At 43.7% G+C, this 20,082-nt stretch overlaps 1 protein-coding gene across 2 annotated transcripts; it reads right to left on the bottom strand.

Moving 5' to 3' along the window:
• Nucleotides 1-1,388: 1,388 nt before the first annotated feature.
• CCL15 (C-C motif chemokine ligand 15) lies at nt 1,389-5,258 on the bottom strand. 2 transcript variants are annotated; one of them, XM_008525594.2, is made up of 4 exons: nt 4,984-5,258; nt 2,867-2,911; nt 2,260-2,371; nt 1,389-1,862 (listed from the first exon to the last, which is right to left on the bottom strand). In XM_008525594.2, the coding sequence occupies exons 1-4, from the start codon at nt 5,057-5,059 to the stop codon at nt 1,742-1,744; spliced, it is 354 nt and encodes a 117-aa protein (XP_008523816.1). In that variant the 5' UTR covers nt 5,060-5,258; the 3' UTR covers nt 1,389-1,741. The 2 variants fall into 2 exon arrangements, with proteins under 2 accessions (XP_008523816.1, XP_008523815.1); XM_008525593.2 differs by having other exon boundaries at nt 2,260-2,374; nt 4,984-5,250.
• Between the last annotated feature and the right edge of the window lie 14,824 nt (nt 5,259-20,082).

Below are 20,082 nucleotides of genomic sequence, written 5' to 3'. Positions count from 1 at the left end.
CCATTTCAGAGCAGTCAGGTGCAGGGTTTGCCCCAGCATAAAGCTACATGCACAGTTCTCTAATTAAAGAAGGATGTCTGCTGTAGGAGTCTTCCAGAGGGGACAATGGGCCAGACAGAGAATTGGGCAATGCCCTGGACAAGTTCTGGTCAAAGGCAAGAAGGCCCACCTGCTTCCACCCTGTAGGAATGAAGCTCTCTGACAACCTCAGTGCAAGCCTGACCAGTCCCACTCCCTCCTCACCCACCAGAGCCAGGGCCCCTGCAACCAGAATCCGTGTTTGCAACCAGGGAACTAGGGATTTCCACTTATGCTGAGAAAGAAGAAAGCCATCCCTGAAGGAGCAAAATGTACTCAGGCAATCTTCCTCTTCACTGGTCCGCCAGCTGCCCTGCCTACCTGTTTACCCACACCTCCTAAAATGGTATCTCTAAGTGAGGTCCTGGACCACCTGCATTAAGAATCACCTGTAACGCTTGTTTAAATTGTATATGTCTGTACTTACTCCTTGTCTTCAATCATTGCCTGCCCATCCCTCCACTCCCACATCATGGAGTAAAAGAAACTTTTCTAAGCTGTAATCAAACCTTCAAAGATTAGCTGTTTTAGTAGGGAGGATAAGATGAGACACACTGTGAATTTGTGTTTAATCTCTTTGGAGTTGTAATAATTCCCAGCTTTAATCATTGTCTCAGGACTTTTTTCTAATAGTGATTTGTACTAATTTGTACTTTCTAATACTATAAAAGATATTTGGTTATCAATCAGTTTTTTTCCTATTCATTTCTTATGGCACATCACCCAAAAAGTAAGCATAGGTTTTTCACTTTTTTTGGAATAAAAAAAAATTTTGTTGTTTATAATCTAGTCCTTTCCTCTGAATTTTATGAGACAATTGACGAACATTTACTAATTATAAATATAAATGTTTATGTTTCAATAGATGTGAATGTAAAATTGATAATAACTCCAGCTTTAAATGTTTTTCTTAATGCCTTTCAACTTTAAGAAGACATCTAGGAAGTTATATCTATTAAGAAAAAACATCCAAAATGTAGAAATAAGGGAAAAGGATGACCGTGGGCTTTCAATGTCATATTGGAACATTGTCTAAAAGGCCCACTCCAGGATTCCTTAAATCTGTAGGGGGAATGTGCTTCTGATTGGTGCTCTATTTGCTATTGACCAGGCCCCAGACTTTGTGAAATTACATGTTAACTTGTAAATTTTTGTCTAGCACAAATACAAATAATTTTTGTCTAGTAGAAAAGATAATCCCAAAAGTTACAGTTTTATTGCCCTATAGGATATTAATCTGCTTTTCTCTTACTTAGCAAATATTTCAGAATGCCCTCCCCAATAAACCATATGAATCTCTGCTCCTCAGATGATGTCTGAATCAGTTTAATCGTTCTCTTATTAATGATTAATGGGTTACATACAAGTTTAATACATTTTCAATCTATATTTGAATGAATCCTATTTTTAGCTATTTAAAAATGCTGTGATGTCTCATTTTGAAAAAAATGTGAATCCAAAGTTCAGCAATTCCTACAGTTCCTTTTTCCTCTTAAAGTTCAAGTAATGTTAAATTGGATACTCTTTATTAATGCATTGCTTATATCCAGAACAGAACAGTAATTATTGCTTTTAAAAAATAATTCAGGCCAAGAAATTCCTAGGAGGTAGTTGGGGTGAGAGAGAAGGAGTTGAGGTGGCTGGCACCTAATGTCCCTTCTCATCAGGCAAGATTCATTTTTTTCAGGTCCTTGGTGTCTGACGGCTTCAGGTACGTCATGCAGTTCCTAACTCGCTTATTAAAGGGGTCGGCACAGACAAACTTCCCCTTCTTGGTGAGGAAGCTGGGGAGAAAGAGGGAGAAAGATTACAAACTGGGGAGGGTTCAGCAAATGGAGATGGGGACCCCCATTCTCCCTGCCCTGCGATTTCCCACTCAGCCCAGCCTGTTTTTTCCTTACTCTTCTGCAGGAGCTCAGAGCGTCTCCTCTCAGAGCTCCCTCAGCCTCTGAGACTCCCTTAGCGACTCCGGGAGTTTCCTTGGGCAGCCTTGCTTCTGCTTTCTCCTTCCTTCCCTGGCCTCCCTCTTCATTGGGAGCATCTCATACCTGATGCCCTGCAGGATGCTGATGAGGACACAAGCCTTCCCTGACCTAGCAGATCCAAATGATGGGACTTTTCCAGACACCTGTCCATCAGGTCCTCCCTTCCCAAGACATGGCGGGTGAGCTTGGTACTTACATGACACCAGGCCGTGAGCACCCACTGCTCGTTTCAAAATAACTTGTCATGAGTTCACATCGGATTTTTTGTGAGGTGTAGGAGAGGCAGCAGTCAGCAGGACTGTGGAAGCCTGCTGCGAGAGAAAGGGCCATTTAAATTTGTACTGTCTCTTTTTGAGGAAAACTAGATCCTTTCCCCTTTTCCCCCAAGGTACTGGGAGAGGGAGAAGGGCAGGACTTGAAAAGGATGTTTTTCTCCTCTGCCAGCACTTGCTGGTGTCTCCTTGCTTCACTCTCCCCAGGGTTGAGCTGTGTGTCTGAGGGCAACCAGGCAGGGCCACCACAGGGCTAGGACCATTTCTCCCGGAAGAGGAAGGGTCTGATGCCTGCAGGAGGCATCAGAGAACACCCTCTCCTCCAGGTGAGTGGACTTGGGACAACGAGGTAGAAGAGAGGTCATCCATGGAGGAGAGACCCATGGCCCATCTTGATCTTCCTTGGAGACCTGCATCACCCTCAGGACCCTCCTCCTCTTCCCCTGCCCTGTAAACAAGGTAGACTGAAGCCACTGAGCAGATCTGAAACCGTCAGCTGCTTTTACATATATACTATAACTAAACGTTTACCTTTGATTATTGAGACTTGAACCTGATGTCCCTCCATCGTGGATTCTATTTGGGAGAAACAGACAAGGAAGGGAGAGACATGACTGGGAGGCAGCACTGTCTTAGTATCTCCACCTGTCTCATTCCTCAGCCCCATCCCCTGGTGGGAGGCAATGATTCTGGACCACCGGACACCTGTCTGGGCTCTAGGCCTGACTCTGGCCTCATTTCTGCTGTTAGGGCCCTGAGATTTTTCAGGGAACTTTTGAAAATGTGTGAGATATGGAGACATTCTATTGACTTTGAATACAAAAATCAAACTGTGAATCCAACGTGAATAAATCAATTGAATAGCTACATAATGTGATACAGTCTGCAATGCCTTCTACACATTTCTAGAATCCACAGGGCTCTGGAAACAGAAAAATTTTATCTGATTTGGTATCACAATATCACCCAAAGTGAAATAAGACTATTTACAGTCTTTATTTCTTTCATTGGTATAAATATTTGTATGTGTTTACTGCAGAAATATTACTGTGTTTGATTAAAGTCTGCTTCCCAGATTCTGCCAGGAATGTTAAGTAATGTCCAAGTACGTGTTACCTTTTAAAAAATATTATTATTTTTTTTAATAAGCAAGTGGGAGTTCATCAGTGTGCAGTTTAAGTGTGCAGTGCAGTAGTGATTAAGTACATTCACATGTTGCACAACCGTCACCATAGTCCATCCATGGAACTTTTCTTATCTTGCAAAACTGAAACTCTGTGTCTGTTAAACAATAACTCCCCATTTCCCCTACTCCAGTCCCTGGTGACCACTATTCTATTTTCTGCCTCTGAATTTGACTACTTTAATTACCTCATATGAGTGGAATCATACAGTATTCGTCCTTTTGTTACTGGCTTGTCTCACTTATCAAAATGTCTACAATGTTCATTGATGTTGTAGTATGCGTCAGAATTTCCTTCCTTTTTAAGGCTTAATAACATTCCATTGTACGTGTATACCTTGCTTTGTTTATCTATTCATTTATTAATAGACACTTGGGTTGCTTCCACCTTTTGGCTGTTTTGAATATTGCTGCCATTAGCACGGGTATAAAAAAAAAGAGATACAAATATCTCTTCATGTACTTGCTTTCAGTATCCAGAAGTGGAATTGCTGGATCATATTGTATTCCCTTTTTAAAACTGGAAAAATTCTGCATTCCAAAATACATTTAGCCCCAAAGTTTTGGAAAAGGGATTATGGACCTGCCTTATGCTAATTAGACAAACACAACTAAATTTTAGCTCATTTCTTATATAGTTACATGTGAGTTATATTTAATGAGGCATGTATGTGCACTTCAATATGCTTGATATGATGTGTGTGGTGCTTGCAAAGTGAAGTCTTAAATGGTCTTGTCTTTCCATAACAGCTTCCTAGCTAGCTCTTATGCTAACTCCACCACTTACTAGCTCTGTGATCTTGAGCAAGTTATCTAAGGTTTCCTTGCCTCAGTTTTCTCATTTGTAAAATGAAAATAATAATAATAATATGCAAAACTACGTAAGTTGCTGATAGTCTCCCCCAAAGTGTTGTTAGGAGGATCCAATGGATTGATATCTATAAGACACAGAGCAGTGCCTGCTTGTACGTGGGAAGGACTAGATGTTTATTTGTTAAATAAATAAATAGAATGGTTAGGTGGACTTGGGTGAGTCACTTGCTGACTTGTCCCGTTTCCTCTTCAAAATGATGCTTTTATACTAGACGGTATATAATAGTTCTAACATCATATAATTCTATGATTCTTTCTACAAGTTTACAATTTTACTACAATTCTTTTGATCTAGCACATAGTGGTCCAATGTCAGCTAAGAAAAGGAATCAAATAATTCTGGCTATGAAAAGGGAGAGAACTGTTTCCCCAAGTGGGACCAGTCATCTGTCTAGAGCTTTCCCCAGGGAACGAAGGCTGCAGAGAGAGGTCTATACCCTACTGCTGCTGCTTTTAAATAAGTGCCAAAATTCACATCCATGTCGGGGATGGGGAGCAGTCACAGGAGGACAAAGGTGTCCCTCTGTGTCTCCTCCCCAGACCTTGAGTTAACCATTGATCTGGCCACTAGTGAGAAGGCTCGTGAACTCACCTTCAATGACCTGGGCGTGGGATCCAAGGGCAGCAGCAAGGATGAGGAAGGAGAGGGTAGTTGTAGAGATCTTCATCTCCCTGGTACGCAGGCAGAGCAGGCCTGAGGACTCCTGGGCTCTCTGCTCCCTGACTCCCTGGGACCCCACCACTGCCCTTGTATTTATATAAGAAGAGGAGGATCAGAAAGTCACAGGGCAGAGGTCAGAAAACTGTTGTTTGGCTATACAAAAGACAACACGCTATTTCTAAAAAAGGGAACAAGACTGGGAATGCAACAGGAAGTAGAGGGCAAAGATGACTTGGGGCTTTTCCAACTGCCTAATGGCTACAGGCAAAGAGAGTGACTATTTTATGAAGGATCCTTCCTCTAGGACATTCATTTAGCCCTCCGAATCAGCTCTCGGCCTTTGGTTCAGTGCGTATACTGCTTTCTGGAGAGGTTCCAACCCTCCAGAAGGTTGTTGCCCTCTTAGCTAAATTACTAACACCCACCATTCTCTTGGTCTGGCTGCTTCTGGCTGATTAAGTATATGGATTAAGTGCATGGTAATACCAGTGGATCCCATATGCCCACTGACTCATGTCTTTGCTATAAAATGGATCCCTTGGCCTGAGGCAATGTTGTACAAATACCATATTGTCTGATCAGGCATTCTGTAAGTCCTTGGATGCCTGGGCTGGCAAAGACATTACTGATAGGGAAAAACGCCCACATCTGGAGTAAGTGTCAGTTCTGCTAAGGTTAGATTGTTCTCTCTTGCAGGGTGGCAGGGATCCAAGATAATCAATATGTTACCATATGGCTGTATTTTCTCTTTGAGGGTAGTGCCACATTGAGACCTGACATCTACTTCTGTCGCTGGAAGGTTAGGCATTCAGCAGTGACGGTAGTTAAACTGGCCTTGATGAGAGACATCCTGTGCCCTTGGGCCCATGCATAGCCTGCATCCTTGCCACCACAGCCTCCCTGTCCATAGGCTCATTGCACTAGCACTGTTGTGGCTGAGAGGAGAGGTTGGCTGACATCTGTGGGACAGGTCATTCTATCCATGTGTTCACTGAATTTCTCCTTCGCTGTGAATGCTCTCCATTGACTTCCAAGCCCCTTTAGTCAAGAGTACTTGGGATGTGGTTCTCAGGGCTGACCCAGCATGACTGTAACTCTAAACATCCATTCTTGTGACAAACACCGTTCATGCCTCAAGGAAAGATACTTCTCCATCTCTCTGCTCTATGTCCTTGAAACAAGCACACCTGAATCCAGATGCTGTGAAGGTTTGTGGGTGGTGACACTGCCAACATGGAGACACACTCCTTTGGACTGCAGAGAAAATTTGGGCAGCAGAAGCCTTTAGGTAAGAGAAAAGATAAGCCAATTAACCTGTCAAGACGTTTCCTCTCAGAAAGCATGAATGCCACACATTCTTGCATAACAAAGGGTTGTTCCCCTGTAGTGCTCAGTGTTCATTTTCTTACTCCTTTTTTGTGTTCCAATCTGTGGCAGTGAAACTCCCAAATTTGGACCGTATATGCAATAGTTTCACATGGTTGCAATATTAAGTAATTCGTCTTACTCTTAAGCTTGTTTGTTAGCTCATTTATAAGTTTAACATATTGGCACACTGACATGGGGCCTCCTTATAGATTCTTGCCCTGGGCCCTGTAAATGTTAGGGGCAGGCCTGATCAGACCATACAGAGACAGGGTGGCTGGTGAGGTAACTCCCTGGGCTACACTACTCCTGTGCCCTTACTGTAAATACCTGTGTTTGGAAATAATCTGTGTTTGCCTCTTCCTTCTTTGTGCATGATCTTAAATGGTCTCACTACTGCACATGGGGAAAACTTTCTTTTTAAGTAATAAGGGGAATAAGAGATCCTACCAACTCGTCTTCTTGTTTCCTGATGTCTCTAAGACTGGGCCCAGGCTCTCCCTAGAGAAACAAAACAAGTCTGAACAGTAATATCCCCTTAAAGAGTCCCATAGCTAAAGTTTATTCTGTATTGTAGAATTGAAACTGCTCTGTGGTCACAAATGGATGAGGTTCCTCAGATATCTTCTGACCATTTCTTATACGCCTTGGTGATTTTAAGTCAAATAAAGAGGTTTCGATTTTGCACCAAGCACTTCTCCTCACTCTAGCTTAAAGAGAGATTAGGTCTTGGTTTAAATATTTGCCTCTGGTCTTGGCTGTGTGACTCTGGCAAATGGGATAATAGAAAATGTGATGCAAACAGAGACTTGAAAAGCGCTCACACATTGAGACTTGTGCTATTTTTCTGCTGGGAACCTTTATATCATTATGTGTACTAGCCCGTGCTCGCGTCTTGAAGGCTGAGAGACTACATGGAGAGAGAGATCCCCAGATATCCCAGCCGTCCCAGCTGAGAGGTCATGCTAGACCACTGAAGCCCAGCTGAACTGGCCTAGACCAGGAGAACCATCCATCCCACCCATAGAATTGTGAGACATAATAAATGCTTGATTTTTTTAATTTTAATTTTTAAATTAATACCTTACTGTTTAAAAGCTGTTTCAGATTCACAGCAAAATTGAGGGGCAGTATAGAGCTTTCCCATATACTCCCTGACCCCACACATGCACAGCCTCCCCCGTTATCAATATCCCCCATCAGAGTGGTACCATTTATTACAATTGGTGAACCTACATTGACACATCCTAATCACCTAAAGATCGTAGTTTATGTTATGGTTCACTCTTGGTGAGGTACATTCTATGGGTTTGGACAAATGTATCTTGATATGTCTCCATCATTACGGTATATGGAGTAGTTTCACTGCCCTGAAAATCCTCTGAGCTCTGCCCATTCATCTCCCCTGCAACTCCTGGCAACCACTGATCTTTTCACTGTCTCCATAGTTTTGCCTTTTCCAGAATGTCATATAGTTGGCATCATATAGTATGCAGTATTTTCAGATTGGCTTCTTTCACTTAGTAATATGCATTTAAGGTTTCTCCATGTCTTTTTCATGGCTTGATAGCTCATTTATTTTTAGTGCTGACTAATATTCCGCTGTCTGGATGTACCACAGTTTATTTATCCATTTACCTACTGAAGGATCTATTGGTTGCTTTCAAGTTTTGAATATGCTTCCAATTATGAATAAAACTGCCATAAACCTTTGTGTGCAGGTTTTTGTATAGACATAAGTTTTCAACTCATTTGGGTAAATACCAAGAAGTGTGATTGCAGGATCATATGCCAGGAGTATGTTTAGTTTTGTAAGAAACTGCCAAAGTGACTGTACCATTTTGCATTCCCACCTGCAATGATGAGAGTTTACTCCCATCCTTGTTACCATTTGATGTTGTCAGTGTTCTGGATTTTGGCCATTCTAATAGGTGTGTAGTGGTATCTCCTTGTTGTTAATGCTTGTTTGAATCTACTGAATTTTAGGGGGATTTTTTATGCAGCAGAAGCTAATTGATAATTTCCTCTTTGGGCTATGAAGGTTGCCTGATTTTCCTTATAAGTTTGTGGAAATCAAAAGTAACAGTTCTTCATTCAAGAGGAGGCTTATTGCTTTGCTTTGGTTTTGTTATTGAGGAAAGATTAACATAATATAATATTAACCATTAACCATTTTAAAGTATGCAATTTAGAGGTGTTTAGTGCATTCACAATTTGTGTCACCATCATTTCTATCAAGTTCCAGAAAATTTTCATCACCCCAAAAGGATTCCTTGTACCCGGTAAGCAGTCACGCTCATTCTCCTCCCCCAGCCCCTGGCAACCACTAGTCTGCATTCTGTCTCTATGGATTTGCCTATTCTAGATGCTTCATATAAAGGGAATCGTACTATATGTTGCCTTTTGTGTCTGGCTCCTTTCACTTAACATAATGTTTTCAAGGTTCATTCATGTTGTAACACGTATCACTACTTCCATTTCTTTTTATGGCTAAATAATATTCCATTGAATGGCTATACCACAAATTGCTGATCCATTCATCAGTTGATGGACATTTGGGTTGTTTCTAATTTGTGGATATTATGAATAATACTGCTATGAACATTCATGCGCAAGTTTTTGTGTGAACAAATGTTCATATGTCAGGGTACTGCTGGCCTCACAGAATGAGATAGGAAGTTTTCCTTCCTCTTATTTTTTGGAAGAGTTTGATGTGTTAATTCTTCTTTAAATGTTTGGTAGATTTCACCAGTGATGCTATCTGGTCCAGAGCTTTTCTTTGTTGGGAGAAATGTTGGGCTAATTACTTTTAATTAAACTAGTACTTGTTAAGAAAGACTACTGTACGTGTCAGTAAAGATGCTGTTTTTGTAGTTGGGGTCGAGACAGAGGGGACTGAGAGAGTTCCTGCCATCCAGAGCTGTGGAGCCTTGGTGCCCACTGAGGATCTCAGAGGGAGAGGAGAGATCCCTTTGAATTAGGGTGATGAGAGAAAATCATGAAAGGGATAGCATTTGAACTGGGTCCCCCAAATTAGACTGAGACTACATATCATTTAAAATGCAGAGAAAGGAGGACAAACATTCTAGTTAGCGGTGACTGCAAACAGTGGTAATAACAGATAGGTGTAATAAGACACGAGCCACTTTCTGTTTTAAGTGTTTTACAAATATTTTGTAATTATATCCTCATTACAACCCTGTGAAATAGATACAACCGTCGTCCCCTTTTACGGATGAGGATACGGAGGCTCAGAGCAGTGGAGTGATTTGCCCACACAGCTGGAAAGGGGCAAAGCTGGGATTAAACCAAGGACAGTAGAGCTCACCCTTTAAGACAGAGGCATGGAAGTGATAAAGTCTGAGGCATGTTTCGAGAGCGTCCATACCACACATGTAATGTATAAATGAGCACAAACATTTAACATGGTAATCAATACTTGAAGACAATTCCTTGAAGTAAATCAATACTTTTAAGACCAAGAGGCTTTTTTAGAAAAAGTAAAGTCGGGGCTTTACATATATTTATTTCTTCTAGCACCCTCCTTTCTTCTGGAAACTATGCTCCATGCAGCTATTAGGTTCTACAGGGTTCTGTCAATCCTTTGTCACAGGTGTGGACCTACCTCCCTGGGGATCCATCCCCACTTGTTCTCAGCTTATGATGAAGGGGAGAGGCAATCCCTTCGAGAGGTTCTGTGGGTGCAGGCGTGTCCTAGGGCCCTTGCAGAAGAGCAGGTGACGTCAGCACCAGAGTGCTGTGGAGTCCTTTGCCCTGGGACCAGTTTTCCCCGAGCCACACCCCTGGCCTTTGCTTTTTTTGAGTATGTAAACCAATAAACTATTTTTGTTTTCCTCCAGGACATTTTAAGTGGGCTTTCTGTCACACAGGACTAAAAGCAAAGGAGCTTCCGTTCCCCGCTCCTGGACTCTTTCTTGCTTCCTGCTCAGGTTTCTGACTTTCCCTCCTTCATTTCTAAGATCTGATGTGTTAAAGGCCCAAACAAAACCACACAAATTCTTGATGTGTCCAGTATAGTTTTAATGGAACAACGCTCTGCGTTTCCGGCAGGGCTCTGCTACCAAATCTACACCAAGGCCTGGAGCCCCTTGGCTCCTTAGAGCCCCGAGTGCACTGGAAGTCAGGGTGAAGCTTCGGAAGAGAATAGAATCCAGCTCAATGAGTGAGAGCTGAAAAAAAGGGGTACCGGGGTTAAATCCTGGTCAGAACAATTCCCAGGGGCTGGCAGAGGTGATGGGGATGGGGTAGGAGGTGGCCATGGGCCTCTGCGCTTCCCACATCCTGAGCTAGAACGCCCCAACTGTGTTGTGGTTATTCTGCTTTGAGCCCCAGGTCAGGGCCTGCTTCGCGGGTGTGCCAGCTGTGTGGTTGCACAGAGCCCCAGGCTTAGAAGGGCCCTGTGCTTGGTTTTATATTCTTCTATAATTGTCTTAAAATTATTAATGTTTTTTCGACAAGGGACCCCACACTTTTCGTTTTGCACTGGGCCCTGCTCCAGGTGGTGTGTGGTTGGACCCAGGTACCGTGGGAGTTGGCGCAGATGTGTTGGCCCCTGTGAGTGATGAAGCTGAAGAGCGAGAGGCAGAGGATTGGGAGTTGAACCTCCATTTAGCCACCCTCCTGACTGAATCTTGGAAACTTCTAGCTTAGGGGCTAAGTTTCCTTTCTGCGGAAGTGTCCCCTATTCCCCGAAACCCTGGACAGAACTGAGTCAGTGTCTCCCTCAGTGGTTCATTCACCCTTTCCATTTTCTTTCTCCCAGACTCAGCCCCTCTCTACCCACTGAGATCAGTGTCCCCATCTCGTCGCAGGTCTAGCCCGGGCCAGAAGGCCCCCGGCCTCTCCCTGTGTCTGTACACCTGACGGGTGTTCAGAAGTCTGCACCTCCCCTGGAAAGTACGCACCCCCACCCACTCTTTGCAGGCCCTGCTGGCTTCTCACCAGCCCCTGCGGTCAACTGCTTTGGGACAGAGGGTAGAGGTCTTAAAAGAACTTGTCACAAACCGTGTGGGATTTTCTGAGAGACGGAAGAGAGACAGTATGGTTAGGCCAACCTCTGGTTCTCCCGGGAGAAGGGTGGTATGAAGCTGAGCCATGTGCTCTAGGAGACTCAAAACTTCTTCTCTGTCCCTGAGAGCACGGGGGAAGGGGAAGGAGAAAGAGGGGCAAGACCATGGAGGCATGGCCTGGTACTCCTTCTGCACGCCTCTTCCTCCTCCTCTTTTTAACTCATCCTTTTCCAACACCTCTTTTCGTCCTCTGCTAACCCCTCCTGTCCACTCCTTCCCTCATACCCTCCCCAAGGCTGGACTGTGCCCAGGACAGGCCACAACAGGGCGGGACTGTCCTCCCTGCAGACGGGAGGGATCGCTACCATTTCCCAATCCCCCGAGGTCCCAGGAAGATGCTGAGATGTGGGGAGGGAGGTTTGTCTGCATGAAGCGGGGCAGAGCTTGGACTATGAAGCAGGAAAACTGGATTTGCCCTTGTTTCTGCTTCTGAAAGCTGTATGACCCCAGACAGGACCCTTACCCTTTCTGGATCTCTGTCCTTGAGACTGCAAATAATATCAGATGGATCATTTTAGATGCAAAATGAAATATGAAACTGCAAATAATGCCACATGGGGCACTGAAACTGCAAATACTACCAGATGGGGTATTGGGATATGGGTTCGTGTCTATTTGACATAACTGATGGCCCATATTCCTAACCTTTGTGCAATACAGGTACATATTATTCTTACAGTCCTGTTACAGATGAAGAACCTGAGACTCAGGAAGCATAAATGACTCATGGAAGGTCATAAGGATCAGTGGCAGAGCTTCTAGACTGGAAGGTCCCTGAGAGCAGAGCCTGTGTGTTTCTGCCCACTGCTGTCTTCCAGCATGTTGACAGAACGGGTGGCACAGAGTGAATGCGTGTGTAGAGAAATGAATGATTGATCCTTGAACAACCTAAGTTTATCTGACTCTAAAGCCTATGATTGTCCTGTTATATCTTATCTTATCTATACGCTAATGCTTATTTTAATGATAGTTCCCATTTATTAACTCCTTACTATGGGCAGGGCTGGGACTTGGGTGTGGTGAATGAGGCACCGGCCTTGGGCACAAAGTTTAAGGGGGCACCAAAAAATTCAGTAATTAAGATAGATAATATTTTAGTAAAATATTTTAAAAATCAAAATTAATGCCAAAATATGAAGATTTTAAATAAAGACAGGATCAGTAACAGTGCTATGCCAAGCCCTATTGGAGCCTGAGGCAACAAGAAAAACCGATGGGAGCTTCCTGTTGGAACATCCACCCATCTCTCTGTCTGTCCATCTATATAATACGTATTTACTGGGTGCCTCCCATTTGCCAGGCCTTCTGCTCAGCACCAAGAATACCACAGAAAGCTAAAAGATCATGACCCTGTCCTCCTGGAGACAAACATTAAACACATAATCACACAAGTAGATATATACTGATACATTGTAATAAACAATACAATGAAAGGAATCTACTGGGGGCTCAGAGAATGCCTCTCTGAGAAGAGAACATCTGAACTAAATATAAAATGATCAATGTTAGGTAGGTTGAAAAGCAAGGAAAAGAGAAATACAGGTAAGGGAAATAGCTTGTGCAAAGGTCCTGAGGCAGGAAGTCCTAAGACATGTCAGGAACTGAGTGTGGCTGGAATCCTGAGAGCAGGGGAAGGGAGTACCTGTTAGGGCTGGAGAGGCAGAGAGGAATCTGATTGCATGGGGCATACATAGGCCATGTTGTGGTTCTGAGATTTACCCTGAGGACAACAGGAAGGGTTTGATGTGTTTTAAGCAGAGAAAACATGATCAGTTTTATGTTTTGTTAAGCTCACTTGAGTGGTTTGTGAAGAATGGATTCGGGGGGCCAAGGGTGGAGAAACCAGTTATGAGGCTACTGCCATCCTCCAGGGGGAAATGATCAGGGCTGGACTCAGAGGTAGCCACGGGAATGACGAGGAGGGGACCTCTTGACGATGGGGGCACTGGCTGGACCTCCAGCTCACTTGTCAAAGCGGGCTGAGGGTGCTGGAGACCAGGCGCCGCTTGCTGCAATGAGGAAGCCTGGAGGAGGAGCAGTTCCACATTCCCAGATAGGCAAGATCTGTGCCTCAGTTCCTTCAGAGCTGACCTCTCAAATACCAAATGGGGACAGCCACCCCCACTGCGGCTTTGTGCTAAGAGGGCAGGCCCGTCCTCTTACAGTGTGTCCAACAAGCCACATTACTTCAAAGACCTCGCCTCACAGAGTCTGAATGTCCTCATCTGTGAACAGGAATCTACACCACAGGATTGGGGGGATCAAATAAGACGTTGTCTGTAGAGCACTTCACACGATACCTGGCACATAGCAGGTGCTCCACAACTCCAAGCGCCTTTTTCTCCCTCTTGTGACCCAGATGTCTCCCCTTCCCAGTGGGCCAGGTGACAATGGGCTGTCTGCAGGATTACAAGTCTCAGGTTTTTGTTAGCACTCCTCTCTGCCTTCCTCCTTCCGAGCCCTATCTGTTTGGCCTGCAACATCAGACCCTTACCTGGGCCTAAGAGCTCACTGTCCCATTCTCCCCTGCCCTCCCTTCCATCCTTCCTGGAAGGCTTGGGTGGCCCCAAAGCTTGGAAGCCACCAGATGTTCCCCACCTCCTGGCTGATTCCTGACTTTTAGTTTTGGTCTTTCAAGGCATGTTAAAATAGTCTGGTTAGTCACTTACACTTTAGTATGAAAAGAGGCACAGAAAGCTGATTTTAGGATGGCATCTGAGTGAGAAGAAAATCTGGGGCTTTGGAGATCCCCTAAAGCCATCTAAAGGGGGAAGCTGAGGGCAACAGAGGCAGACTCTACTCATTTCCTGATTTTTCCCTTTACTAGATTGCAAACCTCTCTCCTCTCCTCAAAAGACATGTAAAAAAAGATGGTAAATGCCACTCATCTGGGCATATACCACCTTGATGCAGATTCACAAAGAAGGTTCTTCGTGATTTTTAACCCCTGAACTCACATTGAAGGTATTAAAGGTGGGAGGGGGTAGGAGATTAGGGAAGAAGGTTTTGGGGAGGCTGTGGTAATGCTGAGAACTCTGTTTCTCTGGGGGAAGGCTGGGGATGTTTTTCTCTACACCTAAAGTTGGAAAGAGGGCCTGCAACCAGATGACTCAGCATCTTGGGGGACACAGGGGACCGCTGTCTGATCTGGCCTAGAGAACCCACGGGAAGAGAGATGGGCCGGCCAGCTGCTTGGAGGGTAGCACAAAGGGAAGTTGTAGTAGTTGGCTTGTTCAGGGCAGAGCGTGTGAATGTTTCCCATGGACCAGATGTGAGCCTTGAACCAGAGTGTGGGATCATCTCAGCTCCTGTCCAAGGGACCACCTGGAAGGGAGACTAGGCCTCTGCAAAGAGAAGAAGTTAGCCCTGTCTTCCTCAGGGCTGAGAAAGAGAAAGCATCCAGCCCAAATAAGAAATGCTTGACTTGTCAAGGGAGGTGCAAGCGACAGGTCCCCCGTGGTAGGTGGGTGGGTGGTGGGTACTGTAAGAGAAAGGATCAGCTTCAAATACTTGCCAAGCCCCGAGAGCACTGGTGCTAGATGCCCAGGACAGACCAGTCAAGTAGGGCCTTTCTGGTTCCCCTCATCATTTATTCTATGGAGATAAAATTCACATACCATAAAATTCACCTGTTTATTTTATTTTATTTTTCTTCAAACATCTGGCTTTTTTTGGGGGGGTTATTTTATTGAGGTCATATTTGTTTATAACATCGTGTAATTTCAGGTGTGCATTATTACATATCAGTTTCTGTATAGACTGCGTCATAAAATTCACACCTTTAAAGTGTACGGTTCAGTGGTTTCTATATACTCACAAGGTTGTACAACCATCACCACTGTTTGATTTCGGGACATTTTAAATCACTCCTGTCGGGAGGAAAGACTTTTCCTCTACCAACTTAGGTCCTAGTGGTTGGGGGCTTGCAAACTAATTGACAACAGCCAGATTAACAGGAGGACAGTTTAGTACGCATGTGAGAGCACTCTACAGAGAGTAGCTCCCTGCACAGCTAGGGGCAAATATGCCAGCTTGACGGTGGGGCAGTGGGGGAAGGTTAGGGTTCCCAAGGTGCTGATAAGGCTCCTTTAGTCAGTTCTTTTGGAACGTCCCTGAAAGTGGGGCTGACTCTGGGAAAGCTCTGCCTTAGTGAGTGAGAGAAGTTCAGATAAGATTTCTCCCTGCACCTGTTGTAGCTCAGATGTTTTCACTCTGCAGTAGTCTTTGTACTATTCCCGGTGGGTTGTTAGTCCCTTCACCCCCAGAAGAAACACTGTACTCATTAGCAATCATTTCCATTTGCTTCTTCCTCTATCACTTGGCGGCCACTAATCTTCTTTCTGTCTCTATGGATTTTCCTACTCTGGACATTTCCTATAAATGGGATCATACAAGGCCTCTCCTTTTCTATCTTCCAGCTCTCCAACCCCGAAAGGGTCAGAAATGCAAGGAAGGGGGAGTACATGGCCGGGTGGGAAAGTCCTCCTTCGTGACCATAGGCTTTCCACCTGCAGGCGGCCCGAGAGCGGGGAGGGAGGGAAACCTTGTCACTGAGGCAAGATTGAAGCTGGACTTTCACAGGGGATTGTACGTTTTATTTATTTATTTTTATTGATACTGTGTTTCATGGCTTAAGTGACTACCGAGTGGTTGGTATTATTTGCAAGCCGCTAGGAAAATCCCAGGGATTGCCTTGAGCTGTATCTAGAGGCAGAATAAAAACTAGCCCTCAGAATTCAAGACACAGCGGGAGACCCAAACTAAAGCTGCTGTGTAATTGACACCAAAGCTGTCCTTGTAAACGGCGCAGGGACACATACAAGGGAGCTGGGGTCTAGATTCGTCACAGGACATCTGTCTCTCTTCCTGATGCCAAACCCTAGCAGTGGTCCGCAGGAGGCTCCTCAAGGACGTTCCTGGGCCTGCACCGGACAAAGAGCCCCTGCAAGGTCTCCGAGACCCTTCTTTGGGCTCACTTCTTGTAAAGCATGGCCAGGGCGGCTCTGGGCCTCAGCAAGACTGAAAGCAGCCTGAAGCAGACCTGGCAACTTCCTATGAACCGTTTCTTTCTTGCCCAATATTTGCCAAAGCTCTTCCTGTCTTTGGGCTTCTGGAGATTCAAAGAGGAACACAGCAGAGGCCCTGACTCACCCAGCCCCATCCCTGCCTGGGAGTTGGCCTTCTCTGACCCTTGGTAATCGTCACCTTCCAGGTGAAAGTAATAAACCTCTCTTGTTAAGAAGACACTCGGTTGGATTATTGCTTCTGCCTTTTGCAAAGCTGTAGAGTAAAAGCCAAGCCCCAGAGTCTGAAGATGTCGAGTTTCATGATCTAGGCCTTTTCCCTTGGCAGCCAGGCAGGATCTAAGGGAGGAGAACCCTGTTATAGGCTAGGCCCCTCATGTCCCCCCAGGGGACTGGAAACAATATGGTGACTGCCTGGCACGCAGTTCCCGGCCCTGGTTTAACTTTAGATGGGGTTGGAATTTACAAAATGTCTTTGAGTCTCGGCCATATCAGGCAGTGAGGGACAGATGATGAGCGAGTGGCACCCCTCCAGGATGTCAAATTCCAGAGCTCAAAATTTAACCGTTGTACTAACATGGCTAATTTATTTGGCTGCAAGCATCGTTTATCCTCTCTGAATGAGTTTCCACAGGTGTGAACACAAGATTGATGATTTCTATCTGGTGAGGTGGTTGTGACATGTCAAAATAATTTTCTAGGCCCACATTGGAGCTGCTCCTGCCCACGGTGCCACGTCAGCAAACTGAACTTCCATGTTTCTGTAAATGCTCCTCTTGACCAGGACTGCCGTCTATCCAGTTGGCCAGTCCCCAAACGCCAGGCCAACTGTGGGCTTGATGCTTTTTCCGTTGTTCCTTGATCTTTCTAAGTAGGTCAGATATAACACCCCAGCCAATCATGCCTTGTCTCCACACTGATGCTTCTAACACTCTAAAAAATTCTCTCTTGCCCAAACATGTCTGGGAAGATCACTCCACTGCTTGTGAGGCTCTGCTCTCCCCCCATGCAGAGATTGTGTTCCCTTGAATAAAGGACATCAAACTCATTACGAAACCATTTTGTCATTTGATGGACGATCAGAAATAATGTATGTATTTCAAGTTAATTTTTGTGAGTGGTGTAAGATAAGGGTCCAGTTTCATTCTTCTGCATGTGAATATATCTGTCAATTATATTTCAATAAAGCTGGAAAAGAAAAAAAGAAATGATGTATGTAAAACACCAAACACAGTACCCGGCATAGCTAACATTTTTGTTAAACATTTATTATGTGCCAGGGAGTATTCGAAGAGCTTAAATGTATGAACTAATTTAATCCTCACAAAAACCTGTGAGGTACTGTCATCTCTTTTTACAAATAAGCAAACTAAGGCATGGAGAGGTTGGGTAACTTACCCAAGCTACTCAGGAGAGCAAAGGTAGCTATTGTTTCTAAGATTATTTCCTGCGTACTGAGTCTTTCCTTTGTACTTCCTGGAGAGCCTTTCTTCTTGTGCTTCCAGGGAAAGAACAGCCTGAAGTCTAGCCCATTCTCTCCCTCGCCTTTTTCACAGGCAGTTCCACTCTGATCACGTTGCTCCAACCCAGTCTCAGGGCCCGCTAGTAAATCTCACATAGAAAGTTTAGGAATTGTCTGATGTAAAAGAACAACTTTGTGACTGTGACTGTTGATTTTGGAGACCGTAAATAAAACAGTTTAAATTATAATAGTGATGAGAGAAATAATTTTTTCAGGAAATGAAGAATTTTTTGGTTTTTTATTTTAATTTTTTATTTTGAAATAATTTTAGACTCACATAGAAACAGCACAAAGAGTACAGAGAATTCCTGCACAACCTCCACCCAGCTTCCCTGTATGATAGCATCTTACAAAACTTTGGTACAATCATCTAAACTAGGAAACTGACAGTAGTACGATATTATGAACTAAACACATCTTAAGACGTTACCAGTTTTCACACACACTCATTTTGTGTGTGTGTGTATACTTCTATGAATCTTGTCACATGCATAGATTTGTATAACCACCACCACAATCAGGGTACAGCTTCATCATATCCTCCCCCGACTCCTATTCCCGATTATCTGTTCTCCATCACTAAAATTTGTCATTTTGGGACTCTTGAATAAATGGAATCATATGGTATGTAACCATATTGATATCGATATTGGCTTTTTTTCACTTAGCATAAAGCCCTTGAACTCCATCAAGGTTGTTGTATGTATCAATAGTTTGCTCCTTTTCATAGCTGAGCAGTATTCCATGGTCTGGATGTACCACAGTCTGTTTAAGCATTCACCCATTGAGGGACATTTGGATGGTTTCCAGTTTGGGGTTATTACAAGTCAAGCTGCTATGAATATTTGTGTATAGTTTCCTTTGTTTTTAAGACTAATTGTAGCTTCATCCATTGCCTTTTCTCCCTCTACTTAAATAACTTGGCCTAACATTCCCCACAGAGAAAAAGAGCCAAACAATATGAGGAAAATCAACATTCTCTCTTCTGCTAATAACATCAAATATGTGAAATACAATATTAACTATATCAAATCCAAAATCTTCAAGAAAAGTATATAAGCTCTAGCTCTTCTCTTATGAATCAGATATTAAACTTTCATGAGGCAAAATTTACGGGGAAGCCCAAACTGAAAACCAATTTTTTCCCCTCAAAATTGTAATTCATAGTTGATGTTGACAACCAGGTGCGGGGGTAGCATTCATCATCTATTGATTTATTGGTGGATTGATTGGTTAAATTAACAAATAGTTATCGAGTGCCTGCTAAAACCTAGGGCAAGACAATTGGAATATAGTGGTGAGCAAAATGGAGACATAGTCTCACGGTAGCTGGTAGTAAAGAAGTAACTACACATGCAAATCTCAAATTACAAATTGTGGTTAGTGATCTGAAGGAAAAGCCCAGGATACACTGTAAGAGAACAACAGGAAACCCTAAATTGATTTTGGGGGCCGTTTAGCCTAAGATCTACAGAGTGGGAATGAGCTAGCGACACAGCAGTGGGAAAGCCCTCCAAAGGAGTGTTGAGAAAAACTGTGAAAGACTGAAATGAACTGCCCCTTCCAAAAAAAAAAGGTTACTTGGTGTCCTCTCTGGGGTACTCTTCTGGATTATCTGATTCTACAGAGTTTTGTGCCTTTCATTGTCTTCAAATTATTTTAGGATCCTGTAAGTTGCAGAAAACTTATAGCAAGGCAAATAGTCCTTATCTATAGAAATACAAATGAATTTTGACTGGCAGAATACAATTGATTATTGCATCGTGGATATTGACCAAATTTGCATCTATCTGTAAATCCATTTCAGCTTTCCTGATAACTAATAAATGTGTGTGTTTGAATTCTCCATTGAGTTAATTTTTATGTATGGTATAAGGAAGGGCCCAACTTATATTCTTTTGCATATGGGTATCCAGTTATTTAAGCATCATTTGTTGAAAAGACTGCTCTTTCCCCATTGAATCATTTTGGCTCCCTGGTCAAAAATCAATTGACCATAAATGTAAGAGTTTATTTCTAGACTCTCAAT

This window comes from Equus przewalskii, chromosome 10 (assembly GCF_037783145.1).
Source record: "Equus przewalskii isolate Varuska chromosome 10, EquPr2, whole genome shotgun sequence".
In the NCBI taxonomy this organism is placed as follows: Eukaryota; Metazoa; Chordata; class Mammalia; order Perissodactyla; family Equidae; genus Equus; species Equus przewalskii.
Note: the sequence above shows the minus strand (reverse complement) of the source record. Positions and strands in the feature narration are given on the sequence as shown.